An 18,979-nucleotide genomic window follows, 5' to 3' on the forward strand; every position below is an offset into this window, starting at 1 on the left:
ATCAACATAAAACCAAGGTCACACAAGCTGCAATGTGCTGGAATTTTACATTAAACCACATTTTTATAAAACACAACAAAAGGAATTTTAGTTTATAAGTCTGGACCCATTATTTAGAGCCTGTTATGCATTTGCTGGATAATATATTAACTCATTAAGGAGCAAGTTATCAACATGGACTACTGTTAAGAAGGGTTATTTTTACACATAATGGGATCTTGTTCTAAAATAGCATGACTTGTGGTAAAATAACCCATCTTAACACAGCACATATATTAGTCTAAACAGGTACCGTTGAAGCAGGGATGAGATTTTTGGGCCAAAAAAATGGCCCACAAATGGGGGTCTCATTCTATATTCGAGTCATCCCCCAGTGACCTCCCGAAACCATCCCCAACTTCCTGCAGGCTTGCCTTGGGCCGGGACAGGAGGCATCCCTTCCGTCTCCTGCTCCGGATGACACTAATAATTACCACCCTCCCTCCTTCCCTCTCTCGCGTACCTTTTCCCTGGTGGTCCAGCGGTATATACCTTCTGCTGACTGCAAAGCTAGAAGCCAGCGGCGCACCCGGGCTGGTACGCAGGAGCAAACTTTTCGTGCTCCCGGCAGGCCCTGCACCGTGCTCCTTGATAGACTGCCGCCAGTTCTCGCAGGATTCACGGTTTTCTCGGCAGCCTATCCAGGAGCGGTGCAGGGCTGGCCGGGAGCATGAAAAGCTCGCTTCTGCATGCTGGCCCGGGTGCGCTGCTGACTACTAGCTTTGCAATCGACAGAAGGGATACACCGCTGGACCACCAGGGAAAAGGTATAAAAGGGAGGGTGGTAATTATTAGTGTCGGCTGGGGCAGGAGACGGGAGGGATCCCTCCTGTCCCGGCCTACTACTAGGTAGTTTCAGTTTTGGAGAAGGTTTAATCTGCTGGCTGGGTTGGAGGGCAGAGGGGAGTATGGGACAATCAAGCCATTGTGACATCACTGATGAGGTTGACTCTTTTTAGTTGGAAGAGGGTACAGGGAAGGAAGGTGGGACAGGGTATAGAACCTGGCAGGGAGGGGGGTACAGTGTTCACAGCCTGGCAGAGAAGGGGGCTTCGTTCAGAGCCTGGTAGGGAATGGGACTGAGTGCAGAGCCTTGCAGAGCAGGGAGGAAAGGGGGCTGGGTACAGAACTTGGCAAAGGGGGGGGAGCTGAGTGCAGAACCTGGCAGGGAGGATGCTGAGTCAGAACCTGGCAGGGGAGGGCATAATGGAGGGGACACTGGGTGCAGATCCTGGCATGGCATGGCACTTGAATATTAAGCCCCCGTCTTATATTCGAGTCAACCATTTTTTCTCCTTTTGGGGGGGGGGAAATGGGGGACTCGACATATATATTCAGTTTGACTTATATTCGAGTATATACGGTAGCTGTTTAATTTAGACTTGCAAAATAAGAGGCCTAAATTTAAATGGCTACTGCCAGCATGGCCACCACTTGCACATTATTTAACAGCAACACTTAAAAGGATAATGTTGCAGAATATGTGTATTAACCACTACAGCTACTGCTTAACTTTAAACAGTGACCAGCCTGGCTGAAAAATTAAGTCCTTAGAGCAATGTTTCCTAAGTCAGTCCTGGGATACCTCCTTGCTATGAGGTGTTCATGCTATCCACAATGAATATGCATGAAAGAGATCTGCATTCAACAGAAACGGTATATGCAAATCAATCTCGTGCATATTCATTGTAGATATCCTGAAAACCTGACTGGTGAAGAGGTACTCTAGGACCAACTTGGGAACACTGCCCTAGAATATAAGTGTTTGAGCACAACCCCCCCAAACAGACAAACCAACCAACCCAAAACCCTCAAACTTTTGTAATTGGAAAGACAGATTGCTTCACAGTATTGTAAGAATCTGGAAGTGGGCTCCAAATGGGAACATATAAGAACCACTGGAGGAATGACAGTACAATCAAACTTAAATACGCATAAGTAAACAACAAAAGTTATTTTCTAATTATGCATTTTTCATTTTCAGTGTATTATACTTTAGAACTCATCATTACTTTCAAGAAGCCAAACATGGCCCAACATTGGTAAGAGGTGGGATGGTATCTACTCATGGTAGCAGGATACAATGTTACAAACCTAGGTAAATGATTTTTACCTTGAATATCCAGAGAATGTGGGTGCTTACATAAGCAAAACCCAAAATATTCCACAGACTGGAAAGAAATGTTGGATTATGTCTTTTACATAAAAGAAGGGGAAATAAAGCCTCATAGCCCATCAGGAGCACACACTTAGGCTCTCTGGCTGGAAAGGGCAATAACTTAATCGGCTGCCCCCCCCCCCCCCCCCAATTACACATAAGGAATGTTGAGTCTTAATTCTTTAATCATATTCCAAGTACTTAGCTTTGAAGACATACTATTTATTGTTAACCAATACTTCCTAGAGTTCTGTTGTCTAATAAATATATTGTATGATCAACATTATATCCTATCCACGTTCTTATTTCTCAATTTATTTTCACAGGTATTTAAAAATATGTGGAGATGATGCGGTATATAAACTTAAGGTTTAGTTTAGGTTAGTTTAATGCTCATCAAACAGCCGTCTAACAAAAAATGCCAACAGCATCAAGTTCTCTTATTGGCTAATCCTCTTATGACATTCTCGCTCTCAATTGGCTCTTAAAGATTGGTTCATTCAATCCCAAGGGTATTACAGTTTTCAATTAAAAAAATGAATTGCTGTTCCCTTTGCAACAACAATGTAGTATTATCACCTCCTCTATTAAAATGGAGTTACAATTTAGGGCTCCTTTTACGAAAGTGCGCTAAGCGTTTTAGCGCACACACCGGATTAAGAAACTCTATAGCGCATGCGGCAATTTAGCGCACGCTATTCCACGCATTAAGGCCCTAAAGTGCCTTCATAAAAGGAGCCCTTAGTGTTGGAGCAACTCCATTGTCATAAGTGTTAGTTAATAAGAGAACTTGATGCTGTTGGCGTTTTTTGGCAGTTGCTGTGGAATTGTGGTAGTGAAGTCTCATTAGTGAGTCATATATATTTTATATATATATATATGATGTCTTAATGGATATTTGAAAACTTTATTTTAATTTTTGTGACGTGTATTCCCCTCAAGAAGCCGTGATTGTCAAAACTGGGATCCTCAGTGGAATATGTTTGAACTGAGAAGTTTCAGACTTTTTATGGAACTTTATGCAAAGAGCATAGAGGAGTAACCCTTTTTCGTTCACCACTGGAGATTTTTTTTGACATTTGCAATCAGTTGTAAAGATCAATAAAGAACTGTGGGACACTGGAAATTGTGGATTTAACAGTATGGCAAAATAAACGATGAATTGTTTGTGTGGATGTGGAAACGGACCACTTGCTAGGCAGCCATTTTCTGAGCAATAATACAAAATAAAAAATATTTATAAATACCTGTGAAAATAAGTTGAGAAATAAGGAAGAAGATAGGATATAATGTTGATTATACTGTATATCTGACAATAGTACTCTAGGAAAGCAGTGGTTTTATATATCCGAGAATAATTTTCCTAGAATTTATGAGTTTTCTCCTATTTTTTGATGATTGTGGATATTATTACATTACATTACATTAGTGACTTCTATTCCATATTGTTAAGTCTCAACATTTCATATGTGTAATTGGAGGTTTTTTTTTTCAGCCAATGATGTTACTGCCCTTTTCAACCAGAGAGCCTGTGTGTGCGTTCCAGAAGGGGCTATGAGGCTTCCTCTCCCCCCCCCTTCTTTATTATGTAAAAGACACAATCCAACATATTTCTCTTCAGTCTGGGGAATATTTTGGGGTTTGCTAAGGTTGTTTAATTTAATTCACTTTATTAGCCCCATAGCTTTTCTTGTTTTTTTTTTAACAGTGTTTACATTTTCTCAATGTTCATATAATACTACAAACGACCGAGAGGGCTTTGTAACAATTCCAACCTAGGAAATATTCACTCGGCATTCAAGGGAAGAGCAACCTCTCTCAACTTTGTTGTTACATTCTTATTTCATGTGGTAATGATCTGTAATTGAGGATCTTAAGCAGTGAGGATAAACTGAAGAATCTACAGTTGTAGATGAAATAATTTATAGTCATTGTGAGCAACTTCAAACGTTTGAAGAGCTCTAAAGAAAATAATTTCACCATGCCACAATTTGCCAATGCCACATCCTAGAAACTGACCACTAAAAGGGCTATTTTAAAAAGACATTTATGGGGTAAAATGGTGTTTACTTGGGTTAAGCAGCTTAATTGAAAACTGCCCCACTCAAATACAGCTAAAGTGTGTGCAGGTTATGTGGCTCACACACTTTTAGCTGCATGGAAGGATGGTGGTTAGGTCAGGGGAGAAAGGCAGCAAGTATAATGGGATTTCCAAATGTTTGGGCACTATTATATCCCAGCTTGGTCACCTGTACAAAGTTGGCACTTTAAGGTGTTCCCTTTATACCTGCTTAAAGGGAAAGAGAATAGGTTACTTCAGATAACTAATACAATGTATATGGGACAAAAACAACCCATGTACTTTGCACATAAAGCAGATTATTAAACGTTGTCCGTATCCCATAATATTTAAGCCTTTACCTACAGACTGCACAGTTATTATTATACAATTATATTGGGCACAGCTTGAGTCAGTCATGCATGGGTCTGAACTTGCAAATGCCATCCCTAAATCTGAGACTTTCTGCGCTGTGCCATCACTACACTGAGATGCAGTATTTTGGAAATAAAACGATAAAATAAATTCTCCCATGTAAACCTTCACCATAGAAATCTACATTTTTCCTGTTCCACTTCATCTGTGCTTCTGCTTATTATATTGTGCCCTTAAATTCGGAGAATTGGTGTGTGGGAAGAAAGCAAATAAGCAGAAAATTGTGTTTTCTTCTAGTGAAAAGACTTCAAGAATAGGGAGATCTTTCTGCTAGACCCATTTACTTCAGTATAATTCTAATCCTTTAAAGAACTAAAAAAATCTTATGAATACCTTAGCTAGGGGGAGGGGGCTAGACAATGATGCCAACCTAACCTGCAAACAATTTTAAATGTTCTCTTAGCTTTTACCACAGAACTGGCCCCATAACATACACAGAACAAGTGGGAAATAGCCTGTTGTAGTCATAAGATTAGCAGGAAATCAGGTAGAAATTCAGATATTTCAGAGAACCTCTCTGATCCTTTTTAAAGTGCTCCCTAGTCAAGAAAGTCATCATGGGGTCACTGTGACCTTTAAATCTCCCTTAAATGTAGGGTTGACCACAATCATATAAAGTGAGAAACAAAAAAGAACATTCTGGATGATTCTGCCTTTGAAACATGGATGATGTCCAAACTGTGGGTCTCCTGCTGTGGCTGGTCAGCTTGGATATTTCCAAAAATTGTTTTTGCCAAATGCATTTTTCAAGGCACTTAAAAAGGTATATAATCTTTGCTTTAAAAAAATAGAATATGCAGCAAAAGAATGTTCACAAATAGGAGTCTTTTGTAGTTTTGTCTGTATGGGTCTTTGTACAGTATAGTATATATTTACAATCACTGCTAAAAAGATTCCCCGCCATTTCCTTCACTGTTATACTGGTGCTTTGGGTTGTTTTGTTAACTTGAATGCCTAGAAAACAAATAAAATAAAGGGTTTTAAGTGACTGTATAATTATTACTATCCAAATATATCAGACACTCATTTTATCCACCACAGAAAGAAGGCAGCTTGAATCAGTTACACTCAAGTTTGAACCTGTAAAAATCATCCCCATAAAAGAAGCTATCTATGTCCAGTCACCTGCCACAGCATTTCTAATCGTACTTTTACTAAGCTGCTCTAGCAGTTTTAGTGTGCGCCGCATTGCCGCGTGCGCTACACGCTAACTCCACCATTGAGCTGGTGTTAGTTCTTGGTGCGGGGGGGAGGGAGGCAGCATGCGCTAATCTGCAGTGCACGCTAAAAACGCTAGCGCAGCTTAGTAAAAGGAGCCTTAAGTGAATCTGCAAGAAACCTGAAAGAAAAAAAATAAATTCTCCAGTGTAAATTTTCACTATAGAAACTGAAATTAAGAACATAAGAACATAAGCACGGCCTCTGCCGAGTCAGACCATGGGTCCATCACGCCCAGCAGTCCACTCCTGCGGCGGCCCCCCCCAGGTTCATGACCTGTAAGTGATCTTTTACCTAAAACATTCTATTCCCTAATCATTTAATATCCTGTATAGTAACCCTCTAACTATACCCTTCAATCCCCTTTTCCTTCAGGAAATCATCCAATCCCATTTTGAAACCCAAATCGTACTCTGCCCTACCACCTCCTCTGGAAGCGCATTGTGTCCACCACCCTCTGACTGAAGAACCTCCTAGCATTTGTTCTGAATCTGTCTCCTTTCAATTTTTTTGAATGCCCTCTTGTTTTTGTTGTCCCTACTAGTCTGAAGCATCTGTCCCTCTCTACCTTCTCTATACCTTTCATGATCTTATAAGTTTCTATCATGTCCCCTCTAAGTCTCCACTTTTCCAGGAAAAAGAGCCCCAGCTTCTCTAGCCTTTCAGCATATGAAAGGTTTTCCATGCCTTTTATCATCCTTGTTGCTCTTCTCTGGACCCTCTCGAGTATCGCCATATCCTTCTTAAGGTACGGCGACCAGTATTGAACGCAGTACTCCAGATGCGGGCGCACCATCGCCCGATACAGTGGCAGGATAACTTCCTTCGTTCTGGTAGTGATACCTTTTTTGATAATGCCCAACATTCTATTTGCCTTCTTTGAGGCCGCTGCGCATTGTGCCACCAAAACCCCCAAGTCCTTTACCAATTTGCCTTCTCCCAGCACCATCTCCCCCATTGTGTAGTTATACATCGGGTTTCCTTTCCCTATGTGCAAGACTACATTTCTCTACATTGAAGCTCATCTACCATTTGTTTGCCCATTCACTCAGTTTGTTCAGGTCCCTTTGTAGTTCTTTGCATTTCTCCACAGTTTTATCCCTACTGGAGAGTTTCGTGTCGTCCGCAAATTTTATAACTTCACACTTCGTCCCTGACTCCAGGTCATTTATGAATATATTGAACAGCAGCAGTCCCAGTACTGACCCCTGCAGGACGCCACTCGTGACCCCTTTCTAGCCAGAGTAGTGTCCCTTTACTCCTACCCTCTGCTTCCTGTCTGCCAGCCAATTTTTGATCCATCTGTGCACTTCCCCTTCCACCCCGTGGTTCCACAGTTTCCTTAGTAGGCGCTCATGGGGTACCTTGTCGAAGGCTTTCTGGAAGTCCAGATATATGATGTCTATGGGGTCATCTTTGTCCAATTGTTCGCTTACCCCCTCAAAGAAGTGCAGTAAGTTCGTTTGGCATGATCTTCTTTACAGAAACCATGCTGGCTTGTTCTCATCAGATTATTTCTCTCTATATGTTCACTGATACTGTCCTTAATCAATGATTCAGTCATCTTCCCCGGAATTGAGGTTAAGCTCACCGGTCTGTAGTTCCCTGGGTCGCCTCTTGATCCTTTTTTAAAGATAGGTGTAACATTCGCTATCCTCCAGTCCTCCGGAATTACCCCTGTTTTCAAGGATAGGTTGAAAATCTGCTGCAGCAACTCCACTGTTTTGTCTCTGAGCTCTTTCAGTATTCTCGGGTGGATTCTGTCTGGGCCTGGAGATTTGTCAGTTTTTAATCCATCTATCTGTTTGAGTACATCATCAAGGCTTACCTCCATGCATGATAATTTTCCCTCCTGATCCCCCGTGAAGATTTTTTCCGGTTCCGGCACGTTGGATGAGTCCTCTTTTGTGAAGACTGACGAGAAGAATGTATTTAGTCTGTCTGCCACTTCTTCTTCTTCCTTCACCACTCCCTTCCTGTATCCCTCATACAGAGGTCCCACCTCCTCCCTCACCGGCTGTTTTCCTTTCACATATCGGAAGAATGGTTTAAAATTCCGTGCTTCCCTGGCAAGTCTCTCTTCATATTATTTGTTTGCTTTTCTGATCACGCGATGACATTCTATTTGATGCTTCCTGTGCTCTTTCCAATTTTCCTCAGTTTTTCCACTTCCGGAATGATGTTTTCTTGTCACCTATCACCTTCTTGACTTCATTGGTTATCCATGCCAGGTCTTTTGCTTGATTCTTTTTGCACCCTTTTCTAAATCTGGGTATATATAGGTTTTGCACTTCATTTACTGTGTCTTTGAAGAAGGAACAGGCTTGTTCCACCGTCTGTGCTTTCCTGGAGCTGTTCCAGAGTTTCTTCTTCACCATTTGTCTCATGGCATCATAGTTCCCTTTCTTGAAGTTAAACGTTGTTGTAATGGTTCTCTTCCCCTTTGGCATTCCTATTTCCACTTTGAACTGGATCATGTTGTGATCACTGTTTCCTAATGATCCCACTACTTCCACTTCCTTGGCAGGTCCTTTCAGCCCGTTGAGGATTAGGTCCAGAATGGCCATCCTGTTCTACTCCATGCATGCGTCTGGCTTATTGGGTAACCTGTATTCTACCCTTGTGCAAAGTCTGGGAAATGTATATGGAAAAAAACCCTGCAAAACTGGGAAGTATTTTAAAATTAGCTTAATACTCCATGCCACTCAAATTCTGTCACTCTGCTCTCCAGTTATCTCACTTTTGCTGGGGAAAGATGGTGATGTCCTCTTATGGACAAGAGCTGGTTTTGTTCATCTATTAGAAATGTTGTCCCTCTCCCCACATCCTAGATTTTGCCATGTTCTCAAACAAGCAATACAGCAGTCTTATTTGCACACATGAACATTTCATATATGAGGTGCTACCCAAAAGTTTGGGGAATTCAATTGTACAAAAAAAAAAAAAAATTGCTTACCAAAACTCCTAGTTTCCACCGTCTCCTTCGAAGTAGTCTCCCTTGAGAATGTATACAGTGATCACAGTGTTTTTCCCATAAGTCCATGCATTTATGGAAGTCATCTTGGATGAGTACCTTGAGGACCTCCTGTGATTCTGCCTGGATATCTTCAATCATATTAAAACGGCGCCCTTTCAGTTGTAATTTCATTTTGGGGAATAGGAAAAAAATCACAGGGGACAAGGTCAGATGAATAGGGAGGGTCTGTAATCACTGTAATGTTTCTGGAAGTTCCAAACAGTCAGAAACGCGATGGGCCTTCTGTTCACCGGTTAGCAGTCTTGGCACAAATTTCACAGAAATGCATTTCATGTTCAATTCGTCCGACAAAATTCATTGAACTATCCCGTATGACTGTCCTACTATCTCACAAAATCATGGATAGTTTGCCTACGATCTGCAAGGATAGTCTCATTAACTTTTAAACTAAACTAAACCTTAAGTTTATATACCGCATCCTCTCCATAATTATAGAACTCGGCACGGTTTACAAGAGCTTAATATAGGAAGGAATAGAATAATGGGGTTGGAGGTTGAGTACAGGGGGGAAGAGAGCATTACATTTTTGTGAAAAGCCAAGTTTTTAGGTGCTTACAGAATAGTTGGAAGGAGCCCAGATTCCATAGTGGGACAGTAAGATTGTTCCAAAGCTCTGTGATTCTGAAGAGGAGAGATTTTCCCAATTTTCCTGCATAGAGAATACCTTGTAGTGAGGGGAAGGATAATATAAGTTTTTGGGTGGGCCTGGTGGTGTCAGGACTCCAAGAGACTCCTTGAGACTGACCAGAACCTCACCAACCTCCATGAAAACATTACAGCTTGCATAATGAGACTCCGTGCCTGGTCCCTCTCGGTACAGATGAAACTAAATAAATCTAAAACAAAACTACTCTGGCTCGGCCCAAAATTCGAACATCTGCCCACACTTTTCACACTACCCACAGGCGATACACTACAGCTCGAGTTCTCATGCAAGGTCCTTGGTATCACTATCGATTCCTCTCTCTCCCTCAATGACCACCTCAACTCCTTGGCAAAATCATGCTTTTTCAGCCTTCACATGCTGAGGAAAGCTAGATCCTACTTCAGCCAACAACACTTTGCCATCCTTGTCCAATCCATCATCCTCTCCAAACTAGATTACTGCAACGCCATCTACTTAAATCTATCAAAAAAAAAGTATTCTAAGACTCCAGCTAATCCAGAATACTGCAGCCAAACTGATCTTCTCAAAACGCAAGTCTGACCATGCCTCCCCACTCCTTGCCAAACTTCATTGGCTCCCAATAATCTCCAGAATCCATTTCAAATGTTCCTGCCTGGCTTTCAAGATCATTCACGGAATCCTGCCTCCTCTTATCCCACTGTCTTTCAACTCCTCCAGTCCCGACTCCTCCAGAACTGCCCAAAGGCTTAAACTAGCCTTCCCCTCTCCACGCGGCATCCACTATTCAGGCAAACTGGGAAAATCCCTTCTCTTCAAAATCACAGGTCTTTGGAACGACCTCACCATCCCGCTGCGGAATCTGAGCTCCCTTCAGTTATTCCGCAAACAACTGAAAACCTGGTTTTTCAGCAAATTGTAGCTCTATCCTTCCCGCCTTTCTCTCCCCCCTTCTACACATAAGTTCATGTAATCCTTTTTCTTCTTCTCTACCCACTATTTTAAGTTCTTGTAAACCGTGTCGAGCTCCATTCTCATGGAGATAATGCGGTATGTAAACTTAAGGTTTAGATTAGATTAGATTAGATAGTGGAATTAGGGGAGGGAAGATGCCGCGAAGGATCTTAAAAGATAGCCAGGTGCATTTGAAATGAATCCTGGAAATTACTGGGAGCCAGTGAAGTTTGGCCAGAAGTGGGGAGACATGATCAAATTTGCGTTTTGCGAAGATCAACTTGGCCACAGTGTTCTGGATTAGCTGAAGTCTTTGAAGACTTTTTTAGTTAGACTTAGATAGATGGCATTACAGTAATCTAGTCTGGAGAGGATGATAGATTGGACAAGAACGGCAAAATGTTGTTGGCGGAAGCAGGATCTAACTTTTACTATGGTTTCTGGTATTGTGCTTGTTGTCGGTTGTCCGGAACGATCATCATCATGGACAGATTTCGTCCATCCTTGAAGTGTTTGTACCAAAGAAAGGTTTTGCTTTGGCACATGGCATTATCTCCAAAGACTTCCTGGAGCACACGATGGGTTTCTGCAGCGTTTTTTTAAAATTTGAAGCAAAATTTGATGCAGATTCTTTGCTCAGTAAAATCTGTCATATCGAAATCTACCGAGTCACCAAAACACAACCTTACAAAACTGCACAGAACAAAACAACGTGACCACTCAGCTGCACGTCCGTTGGCACACTGATTCACAAAGCATACTTTAGACACCTCTAGCAACGGAAGGGCATACTATATCCAGTTCACGCGTGATGTTTACATTACCCAAACTTTTGGGTAGCACCTCGTATATGTGAACACATTACATCAATTTTAAAGAAATTACATTGGTTGCTAATCTGGCAGAAGGGCATATTACACCCAGTTTACGCGTGCTGATCACATTCTCCAAACTTTTGGGTAGCACCTCGTATATGTGAACATATTACATCAATTTTAAAGAAATTACATTGGTTGCTAATCTGGCAGAAGGGCATACTACAACCCAGTTTACGCGTGCTGATCACATTCCCCAAACTTTTGGGTAGCATCCAGTGATGTACCTAGCATATGTGACACCCAGGGCCCATCATTTTTTGACACCCCCATCTATATCAAAAATATGATTTTTAGTAACAGTGTACCTAGGGAAAGGCAGCATCTTAAACACTGCAGTGAGCACTAGAAACACCAACACATGCATTGTAAAACTAGACAAGACAGATCCACCACAGTCAGTTGATCCTGTAGTCAATGCCAACTGAAAACTATGTCCTTTTCATACACACAGAACAGAGATACACCCTCGCCCAAGATGGAATAATCACAAACTACAAATAGAAATATGTAGACAAAAGTTAAACTGAACCGCCAAGAAACTAGACTCTGCATACAATGCAACACCACAAAAACAGTGACACATGTCCCCTAATACTGTGCAAAATATAAAGACAGTAGATGTAAATTTGAAAAAACTGATACATAACAATCACCACTTTACAAATTAACAAATAAAAATAAAACAAATAATGAGAAATAAGAAAATACCATTTTATTGGACTAATCCATTTTCCAATTAGCTTTCAGAGGCCAAATCTTTCTTCAGAACAGTACAGTATACTGCTGTTATGGTATCCTGTCCTGAGGAAAGGGGTTTAGTCCAAAAAATTGCCTTATTTCCATTACCTATTTATAAACTTTTATCAATACAGTTGCAATACTACTTGATTCTATGTAAAGCAACAAAAAAATCTTTCTACCTTTTGTTGTTTCTGCTTTAATAATAATAATAATAACAGCTTATATACCTCAATACCGTGAAGTTCTATGCGGTTTACAAAAGATTAAGCAAAGGTACAAATTGACTGACTTCAAGAGGGGAAGAAGAAAGAGAAGTAATTAGACAGGAAATTCATTGTTGAGGAGAAAAGTGATCAAAAGGACAGTAGGTCGCTATTGAGAGGAAAGAGATAAGTGGATCAGTTGTCAAGATGTTTTAGGAACAGGTGTGTTTTTAGACGTTTCCTAAATACCTCATAAGTAGAAGGCGAAAGTAATTGTTCTAGGTCTTTACCCCATGATGCTGCTTGGTGTGAGAGAAGGAATTCATGGTGTTTTTTCAGTTTGCAACCTCTCACTGGGGGGGAAACGAAGTTGGAATGTGAACTTCTCTTGTGTCTGTTGGTTGAGAAGGAGAAAAGGTCAGTAATGTATTTGGGGGCAAGTCCGTGTAATGCTTTAAAGCAGAAATAGGCAAATTTGAACTTTACGCGTGCCTTCATCGGCAGCCAATGTAGCTGCCGGTAGTAGGGTGTCACGTGGTCAAATTTTTTTAGTCCAAAGATTAGTCTGACTGCCGCATTCTGCAACAGTTGTAGGCGTCGCATATTTTTTTGGGAAATTGCCAAATAGGCGATGTTACAGTAGTCAAGCAGGCTTAGTACGAGGGATTGGACTAGGATTCTAAAAACCGATGTAACAAAATAAGCTTTAAGGGATCTGAGTTTCCAGAGAGTGAAAAATCCCTTTCTGATTAAGGAATCTACTTGGTCTTTCATGGTTAGGCATCCAGAGTTACATCTAGTATCTTTATGGAGGGCTGGATAGGGTAACTAAGGTTATTGATACAGAGGGGTGATTTAATGTCAAGTGGATGTGGTGAAGCAATGAAAAAAGTCGTTTTATCTGAATTAAGTTTGAGCCTAAAGTTTGTCATCCATTGTTCCATCATGTTTATAGCTTCTGAAGCTTTGGGAATAGTTTCGGAGACAGAATTGGTGAATGGGATGATAATCGTAAAATCATCTGCATAACTAAATAGTTTTATCCCCAGCTGGGTTAGCTTCGTGCCCAGTGAGGACATGTAGACGTTGAAGAGCAATGGGGATAGTGGAGAGCCTTGGGGCACACCGGATGGATTGCTCCAGGTGTCGGAAAGCTCATAATTAAAACGAACCTGATAGGTGCGGGATATAAGGAAGCCACGGAACCTTTAATCATCTTCTCTTTGCTCTCTTCTTTCTATACAGCGTTTGTTCTCTCTCCCTTCTATGCAACATCTGCCCTCTCTTTGCCCCTTCCACCCAGCTTCTGCCCTCTTTCTCTACCCCTTCCATCTACTGCCTACACTCTCTCTGCCCCTTCCATCTACTGTCCACCCTCTCTCTCTTCCATATGGCATCTTCCCTCTTTCTATATCCCTTCAATAAACTGTATATCTGGGGGTCCCTTCTCTCCTTTGCACATGATTCATTTCAGATTCACCCCCTCTCCATTTTTCTGTCTCCACCCTCTCCCCTATGCTTTGGCATCTCTTTCTCTTCTCTTCTCCTTTCCTTCCTTCCTTCCCACTCCACACCATGGTGTGGTATCTCTATCTCCTTCCCTTCCCTCATGCCATGGCATCTCTTCCTCCCCCTCCATGGTCTGTTATCTCCTTTCCTTTTTTCCTTTCCCTCCCTCCCATGGATTTGGCTTCTCTGGTTCCTCTCCCTTGTCTTCCTTCTCCCTCCTTCCCTCTCTCTCCCCAATTGGGTGCTGCAGCAGCAGCATTTCTCTCCCCATTCCCTGTGCAGCAGCAGCATTTCTCCCCCCTTGCCTGTGCAGCAGTTCTTCCCTCCTTGCCTGTGCAGCAGTAGCATTTCTCTCCCTTGCCTGTGCAGCAATTCTCCCCCCTTCCCTGTGCAGCAGCAGCATGTCTCCCCCCTTACCTTTGCAGCATTTCTCCCCCTTGCCTGTGCAGTATTTCTACCCTCCCCCCTTTCCTGAACAGCATTTCTACCCTCCCCCCCTTCCCTGGCCAGCATTTCTACCCTCCCCCCTTCCCTGCCCAGCATGTCTGGCCGGTTCCCCTGCTGATAGCTGTGGGCGTCTACACCTCACCGATCCACGGCTGCATCGGATGCCTTCTCTCTGATGTCGTGACATCAGAGAGAACGCTTCCGACACAGCCGTGGATCACACGAGGAGCGGACGCCCGCGGCTTTCAGCAGGGGAGCCGGCCAGAAACTGTGCAACGCCGGTGAGCACCTGCGGACACCCCTGTTTACTGCCGTTGCTGCTGATTAAGGAAAGGCAGCAGCGGCAGAATAGGGAGGGTGGCCGGTTGTGTAACCCTTGGGGCGTGCACCCAGGGCCCCCCCCCCACGGTACGCCACTGGTAGCACCTCATATATGTGAACATATTACACCTGAAATTATACCAATTTTAAAGAAATTACATTGGTTGCCAATCTGTCATCGGCTACAGTTGAAGATTTTGAAAATAATCCATCTTTGGATATATGACACCCTTCCAGACTACCTGACCAAATGCTTGAAAATATATAAACCTAATAGAGTTTTGAGATCATAAAATAGGATGCTGTTAGATGCAAGAATAAGAGATGAAATTAAATATTCCTCCACTAGAAAGTCTTGTTTTTCAATTGCGGGTTCGGTGCTTTGGAATGGTCTGTTCAGAGCAATATGTTTTTGTAACAATGTACTGCTATTTCAAAAATTACTTAAAGCTAAATTTTTCATCTTAGCTTTTAGCTGTCCCTCTGACATCCAATAAAATGTTTGAGAATGACTACAATTTTTTGTTGAACAATCTAAACAAAGCTGACTGATGTTTGTAATGCAATGTCACATTCCCAGTGCATCCTTGGCAGGCCTTCCATGGGATGCACTGGGAGGGGCCTAAGGCCCTGGTTGGCTCAGGTGCCTAAGTCCCCTTTCCCTGGGAGGGGCTTTAGATGTCTGAGCCTATCAAGGCATTAGACCCCTCCCAGTGGATCTCAGGAAAGGCCTGCTATTTTTATAGAGGTGGGCTTACCAGCTGGAGGGAGTGGGCATTCCAATGGCCATCCCTCAAATTCAAGGTACTGGGGGGCAGGGGCTGCTGGGGGAGGAAGCTAGTGGCAGGAGGATGTGGGCATCCCTCCTGATGTCTTTCAGTTTAAAGGTACGGATTGGGCAGGGGGCTGGCAGAAGGAAATGGGCATTCCTCCTGCCGTCCTTCAAATTAAAATGGTGGTGGCTGTCGTAGAGCTGTCAGGGGGTTGGGATGGAGAACGCCAGCAGTAGGAGGGAATGGATATCCCTCCTGCTGAATGGGTGGAGCATCACATCAATCAGCCCTGGGAGGGGGATTGATGGGAGGGAAGGAGGAATCAAGGGTCTTTTCTTTAAAAAAAAAAAATAAAAATTGCCGGGGGGGGGGGGGGGGGTGTCTGAGCTAACAAACTTTACTTTCTTGTTAGTGCCTGAGCCAATCAGCACTCAGAAAAATGGAAGATAGTTGAATGTTAAAAGTTAATGCTAAAGATGGATGTATCAAAATAGAACAAAACACAAAAAAACCACTCTCATCAATACTGGGCAAGTTTCTCAAATAATATATTTTTATAACATTTAAAGGCTTTTAAATATTTAAATGTGCTCATAAGCTCTTCAGCAAGGCGCCACAGCAGCGGTATAATGTCGCTGGAAAGGCGCTTGAATTTTAATCATAACACATTGCATGGAGCAAGGATTCTTGCTTCTACTGGAGTGGCAAATGTTATGGCTCTACATAAATTGTTTAACAGTAGACCACTGAAAAGGTCAGTTCATGATTCCAACACAGTCTGTGTTTCGTTACGCTACATCAGAGGTTGGGAAAGATGGTTTGAAAACCAAAAATCACCAGACAGCAAAGATAGGGGAAATGATTTTATTTTCAATTTAGTGATTGAATTGTGTCAGTTTTGAGAAATTACATCTGCTCTCTATATTTTGCACTGTTCAGGAAGAAATGCATTTGTTTCTATTTCTCTGTGGTTGTACTGCACGCAGCATCTTGCATCTTAGGGTTTCGTTTGTATATATTAGTACTTTTAGTTTGTGGTCCTGAATTTGCATAGGGGTTATTTATGTTCTAGTAGGAATGAATGTTGAGAAGCATACAGTGTGCTTTGTGTAGTTTAATTTTGTGGTTAACCATTATGTATTGTTAATAAGATTACATTGTGTGTATATATGAAAAATGAATTGGAAAAAAATTGTATTATAATTAGTACTATTATGGGAGTAGGGTCTGGGGCAAAGATTGGGCGGGGTCTGGCCCGCGACTTAGCCTGCATTTTAGATTTTGGTCCCTTAATGCAATTGAGTTTGACACCCCTGGTATAGATACACTTAATGTGCAGGACAGGAGATATGCTGGACACACCCTCAACCATTACTGTACAGCCTTTGTACTTACTGCATCTTGATTTCAGCTATAAATACATGGTAAATACAAATTCTTACTTCACTTTATTAAACAGGCCTTTTAATGTCCAGCCAGGTGGGTACATTTACCAGGCTGAACAATCAATTGTCTTTATGAGTAATGATGATAGTGGTCCTAAGATCAGCTCTGAGACCTAGCTTTGAACAAGGGTCAACTTTTATTACTGGCTTTATAACGCTAATGTTTACCCATGCCCTAAGCAACAGAGGGACCTTTCATCCCGTCCTGGTCTTTCTTCACTATAAGTATGCAGTGGCACACAGCGCAGTGTTGTAGCGCTTACCTTCTGTCTGGAAATCATCCAAGATTTTATCGTTGGTACTAAGACACTTCCCAGAAGAATCTGAGCCGGATGATAGATGAGTAAAGGAACCGAAATTAGAGAGAGATGTTCATAACCCGCAAACACAATTTTTAGCATTGGAATTCCTGTGGAGATAGAGACAGAGAAGTTGAGTAACAAATACTTTTTGAACTTTTTCTGCACCATGGGTGATTGCTAAGTAGATGCAGATCTCATTTACACCTAATGCAGAAAGTGACCAGTTACTGTGAGATGTTACACACATGTTCTGGGAGCACAATGCACAAAGGGGTCTAGCATAGAAGTCACACGGTGCTAAATTCAGTAGGCATTCTGATGCAATGCACAGAAGTAAACAGGCGTTTTTAAAGCACAACATGAAGAATATGCTGCCAGGTCTGAGGCAGTGTAAAAAGGTTAGTTGAGAGAGTTTCACTCTAGTTTTTTTCTTCTGTGACCATAACAAGTGCCTACAACTTAAAAAAAAAAAAATAGAACCAGGAGGTAACTGTTCTGTACCACACCTCTGAACAAAATGAAAGTGCCAGCACACATCTGCACATAAACTATGTTGCTCTATACATAAATATGAGCTTCGCAAAATTTTTATGTGTAAGAAACTTTTGCAGAGCTGATATTTTTGAACATAAGAATTGCCGTTGCTGGGTCAGGCTAGTGGTCCATCGTGCCTAGCAGTCCGCTCACGCAGCAGTCCTTAGGTCAAAGACAAGTGCCCTATTTGAGTCTAGCCTTACTTGCGTATGTTCTGTTCCAGTAGGAACTTATCCAACCTTGCCTTGAATCCCTGGAGGGTATTTTCCCCTATAACAGCCTCCGGAAGAGCATTCCAATTTTCCACCACTCTCTGGGTGAAGAAGAAGAACTTCCTTATGTTTGCACAGAATCTTTTCCCTTCTAACTTCAGCGAGTGCCCTCTTGTTCTCTTCACCTTGGAGAGAGTGAACAGTCTCTCTTTCTCTACTAAGACAATTCATAAGAACATAAGAATTGCTGCTGCTGGGTCAGACCAGTGGTCAATTGTGCTCAGCAGTCTGCTCACGCGGCAGCTCTTAGGTCAAAGACCAGTGCTCCTATTTAAGTCTAGCTTTACCTGCGTAAGTTCTGTTCCAACCTTTTCTTGAATCCCTAAAGGGTGCTTTCCCCTATAACAGTCTCTGGAAGAGCGTTCCAGATTTCTACCACTCTCTGGGTGAAGAAGAACTTCCTTAAGTTTCTCCGGAATCTTTTCCCTTCTAACTTTAGCGAGTGCCTTCTCGTTCTCTTCACCTTGGAGAGGGTGAACAATCTCTGTCTCTACTAAGTCAATTCCCTTCAAACGTGTGCTGGCACTTTTATTTTGACATGCACATGATGAAGTTGTCCTTATCACAGAATCTTTGTGCACGTGTTGGCAGGACTTCCCTGATTAGTGCGCAAATTCTGTGCTCTCTGAATCTTTAAGGGAGTAAATTCAGGGGGGGGCGGATAATTGGCAGGGGCAGACTCGATGGGCTATGGCCCTTTTCTGCCACCATTTTTCTATGTTTCTACATCTCATTAATTTCCAGCATCACCATGGTTTATTTTCTCAGTTTTAGGCATGCGACTGACACATGACTTTGATAGAAGATACCAATTGCTGTAAGTTAAGTCTCCTATGGATGGCAGATATAGTATGTTACCCTTACAGATTATCAAAGCAATTTACAATAAACATCAAATACTTTATTAGCAACAATAAAGCAATACTGTATAACAAGAAAATATAATACTGCATCAAAATCTAAGTGGTCATTCTGAATGCATGCATACAGGTTCTGGAAAGCCCCTGGCTAAAGGATTGTTCCTGCAAT

At 42.1% G+C, this 18,979-nt stretch overlaps 1 protein-coding gene across 2 annotated transcripts in view; it reads right to left on the bottom strand.

Moving 5' to 3' along the window:
• Nucleotides 1-1,978: 1,978 nt before the first annotated feature.
• The window catches only part of SLC10A7 (solute carrier family 10 member 7), a 309,837-nt gene continuing 292,836 nt past the window's right edge, over nucleotides 1,979-18,979 (bottom strand). For both annotated transcript variants that reach the window (XM_033940172.1, XM_033940180.1), the window contains exons 11-12: nucleotides 17,106-17,251; nucleotides 1,979-5,645 (exon numbers count right to left, since the gene is read on the bottom strand). In XM_033940172.1, the coding sequence (XP_033796063.1) occupies nucleotides 5,607-5,645; nucleotides 17,106-17,251 (185 nt within the window). In that variant the 3' untranslated portion in view covers nucleotides 1,979-5,606. The remainder of the gene's footprint in view (nucleotides 5,646-17,105; nucleotides 17,252-18,979) is intronic.

This window comes from Geotrypetes seraphini, chromosome 1, assembly GCF_902459505.1.
Source record: "Geotrypetes seraphini chromosome 1, aGeoSer1.1, whole genome shotgun sequence".
Lineage (NCBI taxonomy): Eukaryota > Metazoa > Chordata > Amphibia > Gymnophiona > Dermophiidae > Geotrypetes > Geotrypetes seraphini.